This window comes from Atractosteus spatula, chromosome 18, assembly GCF_055471065.1.
Source record: "Atractosteus spatula isolate fAtrSpa1 chromosome 18, fAtrSpa1.hap1, whole genome shotgun sequence".
In the NCBI taxonomy this organism is placed as follows: domain Eukaryota; kingdom Metazoa; phylum Chordata; class Actinopteri; order Semionotiformes; family Lepisosteidae; genus Atractosteus; species Atractosteus spatula.
In genome coordinates, this window is record NC_142723.1 from 8,292,864 (window position 1) to 8,305,508 (window position 12,645).

The 12,645-nt window shown below is 38.0% G+C and overlaps 1 protein-coding gene across 1 annotated transcript in view; it reads right to left on the minus strand.

The window, feature by feature from the left end:
• Positions 1–12,645, minus strand: part of sdk1a (sidekick cell adhesion molecule 1a) — a 454,720-nt gene that overhangs the window by 182,119 nt on the left and 259,956 nt on the right. The window contains exon 6 of the mRNA XM_088936948.1: positions 4,466–4,599. Coding sequence (XP_088793074.1) covers positions 4,466–4,599 — 134 coding nt within the window. The remainder of the gene's footprint in view (positions 1–4,465; positions 4,600–12,645) is intronic.

The following is a 12,645-nucleotide window of genomic DNA, read 5'->3' on the forward strand; positions in this document are numbered from 1 at the left end:
TATATTAAAAAGCTTTAGATTTTGAATAATGCTAAGAAAAAAGGTGGCTTTATTACCCCCAAAGTATTTCACTGCATATTATTAAAAAAGTTTAAACAAGAAAATCTTTGGAAACAAGAAAATTATTTGTAAGCTTGATTTTTACAATAAGACGCGTCTGTGTTTTTGACATGTGAGTGCCAAAATAGGCACATTTCAAATAACTGTGCTTGTTAGCTGAGCTGAGTTTTAAAAAAAGAAATTTAAATAACTTACGAAATTCATTCTAAGTCTGTACAGTGCCACCTGATGGGGTCCATAAGTGGGAGATTGCATAATTTGTGTTTCCTGTTATTATTGCTACTGGCATTTTGTTCCTGAAATGATTTACAGTGCCCACAAGTCAAACTAATAGACTTGAATGGAATTCAAAATACTTTTCTACCACTTTAAAGTTGAGACTACATCACTCTTTGACTTACATTTATATTTTCATACAATTTATTAAAAAGATAGGAAAAGTTAGTAATAAGTAATAAAGAATCCAAGTACAGAGTAATAATGTTTCATGCTTAATTTGTAACATTAATTTGCAGTCAAGCCTTTAAGAATAAAAATGCTAAAAATGCAGTGCAAGCACAGGGGTTTAAGATGTGCTGTTGTGCTGTTTTAGCATCAATTAAATAAAGACAATAATCTAAAACAACAGTAAAGCAATATCAGCAGTGTAGGTTTTGTTTCTAACATTGATCTTCTGCTTGCTTTCTCAGTATGACTAGAGGCTGGAAGTTCTACTTAAAAAGGTAATAAGACGATAACTACATAATAACTACATTTGTTTCTTGTATTAACTCTCAAATTAAAATTGCCTAAAGCTTTGAATCATATATGTCAATAATCAAAATGCCAAAATGGAATCACGGACATGACTTTGTTAAAAAGGAGGACGAGCATGTTTGACCAAAAGCGTGTACTTTCTGGATGTATTAAATCTGCATATCTTATTGCATCATGGACATTATTAGTTTTAAAGAAAATTTTAAATTGGTAAGTGCTCACATTTTAAATAGTTAAAATAATATTTAGATTTAATAACAACATAAACCTTTGAGATTAAGGGAACTGTATTTTGTAGGCTATAAATGCAGACATGTTGAAAAGAGGCAATAATTATTTATAGCATAAATCCCAATAACAGCAATCATAAAGTAACACTTATAAGATACAAGTCAATATATTCATAATTCAAAGTGCATTCAAGAACTGTTGTTATGGATCATTTATTGATTAAAAATACAATTGTGGTTAAACAATTCTACTAAAACACCCTGAAGCTTTATGTTCAGCAGACTATATTTCTCTTTAGACTATTGCACCCTGCCTGTTGGATCTCCACTCTCCCCCAGTCTGGATTCAATCATGTCTGCTCATAGGCTCAGAAAATACAGTACTCTGCTACATAAAAAGTGCAGGTCTTGTGCTATTGGAGAATTCGGCACAATCTAGGTTTCAAGAGAGTGATGTCACCTTCCGTAACAAGCTTAGTGTCATGTGAACCCTGTTTCACCTCTTCTTAAACCTGGCTTCTGATATATTATGTTACCTTAGGATTCCCTGTTTATGTTCCAGCAGAAATTGAGCAAATAAAACAGTACATAATTTTCGATCATTAGTCCAGAGCTCTTGTTTTTTTCAGCTTTGCAGTCATATATATCATGAAAACGTCTTACATTATTCTCAAACTATCCACACGATACAATGTTGTATCTTTGGGAAATGCTCCTTAAATTCCAACTTTTCTCAAGAATTCAAATTCCAAATTCAATTTCAAAGAATCTCAAATTCCAAGAATTTCACTTTAAAAATTATTTCAGCTCCTGCTCTCGGTCATGCTTTTTACTGGGAACTTTCAAGTCAAGCTGTATTAAGTGGAAAAGAGAAGCTTAGACCTTTCACATTCTGATACCTCACCATAACAGTTTGCAATGAAAGAGCAGAACAGTGTGTATTTTTGTTTCAACGAAGTGCCACTGCAGCTTTGTACCAAACAGGTTCATGATGCATAAGGCCTCTTAATAACTTGACAGATGATATGACATTTTCAATGTTACAGGCTACTAGGTTTTATTATTTATGGATTTACAGTTTTAACAATAACACCAAGTGAAACGGGGATGTGCACACACCTAAATTTCCCTCAATACAAGTGAACATGCCTAGCTACACAGGCTAACATAAATTTATATAATTTCATGGTGCTGCATTAGAGCCCCAACATTACTTCTCAGGCGGAGTCAGAAAACGTGATGATCAAAAGTCCAGATGAAAAGGGAATGAAATACCTATTAGCACAAGATGTGATTCAGAACACTGAAATAACAAGGCTTTAGGTTATAAAGGGCACCCACCTCTTTAATTCACCTTCCCCAGGTATTTAATAATAATGTAATGTTACAGGGGTTCACGTGGGCGCCCTCGCCTGCTGCCGCGTCAGGTCAGCCCCCCACCGTCGGGGACTCAAACCCGGGCCTCCGGCGTCATTCAACAGGGACCCAGCCTGTTGAGCTAAAGAGAGATCTCCCCCCAGCCCAGCGGCTGCGGGCCCTGCTATTACAGGGAAGGGCGGTGACGTCACCACTCTGGTAAGCCAAGTCTTACACACTCAATGGTGGCCATATGCGTTACACTCTCCCCCGCTTAACTCGCCGTCCTCGGCGAAGGGCTATCCCATCCAGCTTCCGACACCAATGTAACGCCAAGGGGTTCACGTGGGCGCCCTTGCCGCTGCCGCATCAGGTCAGCCCCCCACCATCGGAGATCTCTCTTTAGCTCAACAGGCTGGGTCCCTGTTGAGTGACTCCGGAGGCACGGGTTCGAGTCATCGACGGTGGGGGGGCGACCTGATGCGGCAGCGGCAAGGGCGCCCACGTGAACCCCGTAGCGTTACAATAATAATAATAATAATAATTGCTTACACTTATATAGCACTTTTCTGGACACTCCACTCAAAGCACTTTACAGGTAATGGAGACTCCTCTCCACCACCACCAATGTGCAGCATCCACGTGGATGATGCGACGGCAGCCATAGTGCACCAGAGCACTCACCCCACATTAGCTATCAGTGGGGAGGAGAGCAGAGTAAGGAAGCCAATTTATAGAGGGGATTATTAGGAGGCCATGCTTGGGAAGGGCCAATGGGAATTTTGGCCAGGACGCCGGGGTTACACCCCTACTCTTTTCGAGAAATGCCCTGGGATTTTTAATGACCAAAGAGAGTCAGGACCTCGGTTTTACATTTCATCCGAAGGATGGTGCCTGTTTACAGTATAGTGTCCCCATTACTATAATGGGGCATTAGGACCCACATGGACTGCAGGGTGAGCGCCCCCTGCTGCACCCACTAACACCTCTTCCAGCAGCAACCTTAGTTTTTCCCAGGAGGTCTCCCATCCAGGTACTGACCAGGTTCACACCTGCTTAGCTTCAGTGGGTTGCCAGTTGTAAGTTGCAGTGATATGGCTGCTGGCTATTTATAAAAAAAGACATATTAAAATCTGAAACATGACAGCAGATCTTGGCGACATCTGTCACCAACCTTTGAAAACACTCCGGTTTTCCAAACAACCTCAACAGTATAATTAAATATACATCTGTATTACATATTGTGTGGAATATTTTGGTTTTTAATATATATATATTTACCTAAATATTAAGGTACTGTGTGCACTAACTGTACATATCTATTCTGTATTAATAGTAATAGATTGAAAAGTAATATGTTTGATTTTGGATGAACAAAGCAATGCACTGGAATACCATGTTGAGTTTGATTACCATCTTAGCACCACCTTAACGCTTACAGCTGATGATGAATTACATGAACAAGACAATCAGTAATATACAAACAAACACTGTCTTAGCACACCTCTAACTACAAATACTGTTATTAAGAAGGACAATTCCAAAATAACAAAACTTGTAATCCCACACTGTATTTTGTAACATGGAAACTTTCAATAAATATTTAAAGAGCCACCTACAGTACGTTATTCACAAAACTGGAGTAACTCATTCCTCCCACAACCCTTTTGTACATTTTGCAGTGGCATAAAGTGCACAATTTACTTCCAAGTTTATGGAGATTTTCATAAACTCTGCTTTATGTTCAAAACCCTGCTTTATGTTTCTACCAATCACGAGGGCCTTTCTGTGAAACCAAACTTTCTCAATGAAAATCAAGCCTGAGAAAAAACACCCAGAACAAGAAGAAAACAAAAAGGGGGAGACTACAACAGCAAGTAAAACAATGAAAACGCTAGAGTTAAAAAATGGAAAAAACACAAAAATACTAATGCATTTTCACATAACAGGAGAATATTACTGGGTTTTTCTTTAATTCCAAGCCAATTAAGACTTTGGACACTGTTCCATGGTCAATAACAGCATCTTGTTTGTATCATTTGCTGTTGTTTATAGTTACTTACTTGCTATACTCAGGTAAATGGATGGACTTGTCTTGTTTTCCCCATTCTTTTCATTAACTGCCTGCACATAGTACCTTCCTGCATCGGCCGCAGCTGTTGAGAGAACCACCAGCTGATTGTCCAAGGTTATTGCTCTGTGGAAAATAATAGAAAAGAAATCATTGTTACATGTGCATAGTCCAAATACAATTAGTGCAGCTACTCCTGAGAACAGAACAAATCCCTTTATATAATTAATTTTCTTCCAAAATATATTTAATTTCAAGTGCTACATTAGTTTGCTATTTATTTTATTTACCGCATTTCTATTTCTCACACTGATCATCACAGATGGCATTTACATAAATTCAGCTGTGAGCAGCTCTGGCCTGATGGTGTTTCTTTAATTTCAATTAAATCCAAAATCAACTTCTGGACCTCAAAAATAAAGCAGAAATTTAAAAACAGAGGAGCCCATATAAGCACTACCAATTTATGTAACATTCAGAATGTACTACTGCTATAAACTGCATTATGGCTAGGTACAGACTAAAAAAAATCTGGAATCCAATTGCAAACTACTTTTGCTTTTTATTTGCCAGAATTTCTTGATTCTCTCCAAAGGAAATGAAATAAAGTACCAGTTTTATGCTTTAATGCATGGTTGGATCAAAGTTCTGACTTAATCTACAGTATACCCATCCACTGTAGTGCAATGTTCAATGAATTATCTTTAGCTTCAGATGCTTTCTGAAAGAGTAGACTTACAATTCACAAAAGTTTAAAAGAGGGGAAAAGCTCAGCACCATCTTTGCAGATCCATTAGTGGAGGATCACAAAGTTTATTTGTCTATTTGACAATCTGTGCTCCTGCTGTATATTAAATTCAAAGGGGTTGTTATTTTGTTTCCTCCCTTGACTCTAATTAATCAGACCATCAATTATGCATTATCCCTGCCTTTGAGGCTGTCACTCTAGCTGATTTGACTATTACAGATGCATTACACAGCAGACAAACACATGAGAACTCAGTGTGTGGCAAGCAGTTGACTGCTTTTACTTTGAAGGCCAGTAATTTATACTAGTGCTTTCATATATGACTAGCATATATACAACTGTTATACAGCTTGCGATTATAAAAAAAATTGAAATGTTCTTTTTACTTAATTTGAATTTATTTAATATGTGACTTCAGGGTTAACTTAATGACATTCAAGTGATGTTTTTTCTATATTAGTATGGACATCTTTGTAAGAGTGAAAAAAATATTATTACACACATTGGAAGTAGAATATTATATTATTTATTTGATAAAGGCGAGATTTCACATAGCAATCACAAACTCAAAGGTCTTTATGAATGCCAGAGTGGCAGAATAATGTGTTGATTACCTCTACTAGAAATAAACAGTTTCTGAAAACATCAGATGATAAGAAAGCAGGTCCCTATTTCTCAAAACACTAAGTGTTCGATTTTCTCATTTTTAAAATGGAGAAAATCAGCTGTTCAATTTTTCAAAACTAAACTGAAAGCCCAGCGAGTGTAATATCCCAGATAATAAGTACAATATTATTTAATCAATACCTTTAACAGTGAAGAACAAGCCTAAATCAATATTTTGGTCTTATACTTATTTCAAACCACAGAAGTAGCTCCATACAACATGCTGCATAAACATTTTTTTCTTTTTGCAAAATGATCATATTAGAGTGTTTTTTTTTGCTTACTTTGCATAAGGTGAACTAAAACTACTGTGATAAATCCTACAATTTAGATCTCGTAAAATATCACTAGACAGGCATCACTAGAGGGCTATTTGTAGGACTCCAAGAACAATAGGAGCAGTTAGGCCATTCCAAAATAGAATAAGCAAATATTTCCTTCCATGGATTTACTGCAAGATTCAGGCAAACCTTGTGTCTGTGTGCCCTTTCTCTTTTTTGTGAATACATGATGATTAAGAAGAAAATCTGTTAAAACAAAAAGGCAATTGCAGGAGGACCAGGGAGTGGCAGCTGGGCGATTTTGATGAAGATGTATTACTTTCCTGTCTGCACTTTGAAACCTGGCTGAGCATCTCGTTTCACAACATGAGAAGTCTGGGACACAAAGGCTCTGCTCACAGATGCCAGAGACACAGACAGCTTGAAAAGGTCAGAATAGCCCAGTTTGATTAACTTTTAATTAATTATGTTCAAAACTGAAGATGGCTCAGTCGGCATTTTATCTGCTTGTTTCTGTACAGTATATATAACAAAGTTTTACTTCTGCACCCACACAGACTGTTTCATCTACTGCTTCAACCATGTCAGCAGAGTTTACACATAAGGTCAAGTATTAATTACTGTAGGTATAAAGAAGAATATTTAATTTGGTCTGTGTTCTTTTATTTACAGTGCCTTGCAAAAGTATTCACCCCCCTTGGAATTTTTCACATTTTATTGTGTTACAGCATGGAACCATGATGTATTTAACTGAGAATTTTTGCCATTCATCAACACAAAGTACTCTATAATGTCAAAGTCAAAATAAATCCGGACATTTTACTTAATTAATTAAAAATAAAAAAAAAGAAATGAATGCATAAGTATTCACCCCCCCAGAGTTAATACTTGGCAATTACAGCTGTGAGTCTTTTTGGGTAAGTCTCTATCAGCATTGCACATCTTGACACTGGAATTTTTGCCCACTCTTCAAAATTGCTCAAGCTCCATCAAGTTGGATGGGGACCGTTTGTAAACAGCAATTTGTTAGTCATTCCACTAAACCTCAATCCAGTTGAGCATAACCATAGAATCTTCCTCCAAAATGTTGAGTCTCTCACATGCCTTTGGGCAAACTCCAGCCGAGATGTGAAATGAGCTTTTTCAACAAAGGCTTTCTTCTTGCCACCCTTCCGTATAAGCCAGATTTATGAAGTGTTTGTGCTATTGTTGTCTCATGCACAGTTTCTCCAATCTCTGTCATGGTGGCCTCCCTTACTACAGCTGTTCTTGCCCGGACACTCAGTTTTGGTGGACGGCCAGTTCTAGGCAGATTCACAGTTGTTCCATATTTTCTCACCATTTTAAAGATGGACTTCACTGGGCTTCGAGGTATATTCAATGCCTTGGAAATTTTCTTATATCCTTGCCCTGAATGGTATTTTTCAAGAACCGTGTCTCGGATCTGCTTGGAATGTTCCTTGGTCTTCATGCTGTAGTGTTTCCTTGGAAATGCACTAAGTGGGGAAGCTCCCAGACACAAGTGTATTTATTCTGAAATCATGTGAAACACCTCAGCTGCACACACGTGCAGTCAAGTAATTCTGTGACTTGCAGAAGAGAGTTGGTTACTTCAGAGGTCATTTAGGTGTGTCAAAGCAAGGGGGGTGAATACTTATGCATTCAATTATTTTCTGTTTTTTATTTTTAATTAATTTAGTAAAATGTCTGGATTTTTTTTCACTTTGACATTATAGAGTACTTTGTGTTGATGAGTGGCAAAGATTCTCAGTTAAATACATCATGGTTCCATGCTGTAACACAATAAAATGTGAAAAGGGGAGGTGAATACTTTTGCAAGGCACTGTAGTTTAAAAAGTTGATTTAGAATGCATAAAAAAACATATTTCAAGGAATCGATGCCTTTTGTAAAATAATCTAATACAGTACATTGGACAAGCTTTAAAAATTGTAAGGCAGCAGGTTGAGGAATGGGGACTGGCAGGCCATCCTCAGGCCCTAGACCAATTGGTGGAAGACAATTGGTTGGGTAATTTAAAACCAGAAAGCAGAGGCTTCCAGTTGGCTGTCGACCTGTCCACTCATCCCTCTGATATGCGCTACAGTAGAGGAAGAAGGTAGCAAGGATGTGACCGACCTATGGAATTTGAAAGTGTTTTTTGAGTTTTTTTAAAGTGTGAGTGTTGGAAAGAGCCTTTGTATCAAGAGAGGGTTTTTTTGGATGTGATTCCAGTAAGCATTTTAGCTGTTTGGTTATTTATTTAGAAAGGATATTAATGAAGTGGGCATCAGGGTGGCACGGTATTTAGCATTGCTGCCTTGTAGCACTGGGGCCCTGGGTTAATTTCCAAACCTTGGAAGCCATCAGTGTAGAGTCTAGATTCCTTCCACATTTCAAAAACATACTGGTAGTTTAATGGCTTGCAGGAAAATTGGCCCTAGGTGTGAGTGTGTTCTTGTCTGTGTTTGTGTCCGTGTGTCTGCCCTGTGATGAACTGGCGTGCCATCCAGGGTGTATCCTGCCTTGTGCCCATCTCTTGCTGGGATAGGTTTTTGCTCTCCTGCAACGCTGAACTGGAAGAAGGGGTTAGAAGATGGATGGATAGATTAAATGAAGTGAAGTTAGAGCTTGGAGAAAGCCAGACTTTTGTTATCTTCATGGTTTTGTTGTATTCTTGCTCTGTATAAAGAAGAACACTGTTTTTTAACCTAGTGGCTGTGTATGAAAGTCTGTTTACCCAGACCATACTTGCCCCCCCCAAAAAATATAAAGGCACAAAATTTAAAGGCAGAAGTTCAGATCCAGACCAGTTCATGTTACAGCTTGAAACTTGGTCAAAGTGGCATAGATGTTTAAGGACTGAGTAATGATTCTTTGTGAACAAAGTCAAATACTATCTGCATATAAACAGACTTTATGATTAGTCGGACCCATTTGTATTCCCCTGATACAATTCCCTTGATGTATAGTAGCTGCCAGGGGTCCAATAAATAAAGGGAAGGAGTAAGGAGGATAATGGGCAGCCTTGTGTTATACCCCAAGGGATTTGAAAGGTTCTGCGATTAGTCCTTTAGTAATTACAGATGCAGCATGGGAGATATATAAAATTTTAATCCAGTTAAGAAAGGTGCAGCCAAGCCCTAGGTGATCTGAAACTGCAAATAAAAAAGCCAATTTCACACTGTCAAAGGCCTTTTCTGCACCTGGAGACCATATTTTGCAGTAACGTCACTTCATTGACTTTCTTAACAGAAAACTTCAGGTTTAAAATATTCAATAAGAAAGATGAATGTCCAGTAGGAACATAAAACACTGAACTACAGATTCACGTTTCACTGTCCTGTGCAATTTATCATTATTTTATTTTGCTTAGTACAATAGTGCATATACAGTGCCTAATAAATTCTACAGCCCCTTGAAACTTTTTTAATTTGTCTGTGCCACAGAATTTCCACATTTAAATGAGGATATTATTCCTCTTATCTACAAACCATACTGCAAACTTTTAGGGGGAAAATCTTTTTTATTGGGAAGAGATTGAAAATTAAAAACACAAAACAGAAATGTCATATTTGCACCTTTCACAGCTCTGAGTCTTTTGGGAATAGATTCTACCAACTTCGCACATCGCGATTTGGCAATGTTTGACCATTCTTCTTTACAAAACTGTTCAGGCCTGTCACATTCCTTAGTGTGCATTGTTGGACAGCAATCTTCAAGCCATACATTTTCAATTCGATTCAGCTCCGGGCTCTTACTGGACTACTCAAGGACATGTACCATTTTGTTCCCTAGTCACTCTAATGTATCTTTAGGTAATAATAATAATAATAATTGCTTACACTTATAAAGCGCTTTTCTGGACACTCCACTCAAAGCACTTTACAGGTAATGGGGACTCCCCTCCACCACCATCAATGTGCAGCATCCACCTGCAGCACTATGACAGCAGCCATAGTGCACCAGAACGTTCACCACACATCAGCTATTAGTGGGGAGGAGAGCAGAGTAATGAAACCAATTCATAGATGGGGATTATTAGGAGGCTATGATTGGTAAGGGCCAATGGGAAATTTGGCCAGGTTACACCCCTACTCTTTTCGAGAAACACCCTGGGATTTTTAATGACCACAGAGAGTCAGGACCTCGGTTTTACGTCTCATCCGAAGGATGGCGCCTGTTTACAGTATAGTGTCCCCGTCACTATTCTGGGGCATTAGGACCCACATGGACCACAGGGTGAGTGCCCCCTGCTGGCCCCACTAACACCTCTTCCAGCAGCAACCTTAGTTTTTCCCAGGAGGTCTCCCATCCAGGTACTGACCAGGCTCACACCTGCTTAGCTTCAGTGGGTTGCCAGTTGTGAGTTGCAGGGTGATATGGCTGCTGGCCATATCCTCAGGTATTCCTCAAGGACTTCTGTACTTCGCTCCATTCATTGTTCCTTCTATCCTGACAAGTGCTCCTGTCACTGCTGATGTGAAACATCCCCAGAACATGATACTCTTGCCACTGTGCTTCGCAGTAAGTATGGTGTTCTTTGGGTGATGTGTTGCGGTTGTTTTGTGCCAAAAGTAATGCTTTGCATTTAAGCCAAAAAGCCTCATTTTAGGTCTGTGAGACTTTTTTTTTTAACACTTTTGCATTATCACTTAAATGCTTTGTTTTTTATCACTAAAATGCTTTTTGTTTCCAGTAATGGCTTCCTTATTACAATCATGCCATACAAATCAGATATGTGGAGTGTACACTTCGACCAATCTTGGCCATAAAAGCCTATACCTCTTTTGAAGCTGCCAATGGCCTCTTGGTAGCCCGACAGCTCAGTCTGTTTCTTTCTCGGTTATCTATTTTGGAGGGACAGCCAGATCTTGGCAGGGTCTTGGTGACGTCATATACCTTCCACTTCTTAATAATCATCTTGACCACGCTCCAGGGGATATTCAAGGCCTTTTATTTTTTTTATATCCATTACCTAATCTGTGCATTTCCAGAAGGGTTCCCAGAATTATCTTGAAAGCTTCTTAATAATAACTACCCAGCAGGCAGAAACTGTAGACACTGCTGAACTTATCCTGAAATGATGTGAAATCACTACAAACTAACACACAATTGGAAGCCAAATAACTTGGTGTGTGATTTGAAGGCAATTGGTTATACCTGAGCTAATTTAGGATTTGTATTACATGGGGCTGAACACCAAGCTATTTCAGATTTTTTTAATTTTCTACATTTTTCTAGAATAGTTTTTCACTTGAAATTTGTGGGGTAGCATGTGTAGAATAATGAAAAAATGCATTCTAGTTCCAAGCTATAAGGCAGCAAAAGGTGAAAATTTAAAAACAGGTAATAGAGTTTCTATAGGAAGTCTATCAAGTGAACCACAGGCTACAGACTTTATTTAAAGATTTACTGTGTGCATCCCAGACATGCCAATGACCACACTATGAATGGCAGCTGCAAAAAAAGGTACAGTGATGGATATTCATTACAAGAACATCACACAATATTACCATAATTACAATTTGGGAGGGTAGTGAGAAGGAAGTAATTTGGACAGTAATTCAGTGGAGGCAGGAATGAAAAATATGAATTTGCACAGAGAATACAGTAAGCAAACAGACATAGTGTTTAAATGACTAGGGCAATATAGTGACTTTCAAATCATACACTTTCTTCCAAATTATCCCTTGAAACTAACTCAAAAATCACAACTTAAGAGACTAGAAACAAATTAAAAAAAAAAAAACAGCCATTCATTCCACATGTTTTTAAGTTAACAGCAGGAGCATGAATGATCAATGTGGGACTCACTGTACATGTACAATAATCCATACTTTGGGAAGGAGAAATCCCCAGCTAAACAGTTTCAGGTGGACTGTTTAATTGCCACATAATTAAAATGAACACCAGACTCACACAAAGTTATCAACACTGAGGTCAGAGCCATCTTTTTCAGCTGTTTCAGTATCTTTCCACACACAAGCCATGCTGCTAATACACTGATCGATCGCTCAATTCAAAACATAAAACCAAGTTCTGTATGGAATACTGTAGATATTGCTTTTTTAAAATTAGCATGACAGTTGTTAAAGTTAATTTATTTCCATTGCTTTTAGTTTAACATCATTCACACGTCCTTCAGCTGACTTACATATATGATAATGGAACAACATTTACAGTACAGTACAATTCACACACACATAGTATATCTAGGCATTTTATATATTAGTGATATATGCATTTAGGAAATGATCCACATTTTTTAACAACTTAATTCAGATTTGTTCTAAAATCCAATGATAATCCTTACAGGCCCACTTCAAATTACTATGCGCTATCCAACCCCTATGCAAATAGAGTCAATTACTCTCCTTAGGGAACTCAGTCTCCTTTTGCATCATGAACAGTAATGGTTCCTAACAGTTTAGACTTTCCCTTAAAGCATATCCTACAGGAGCCTAGCCAGAGTTGTG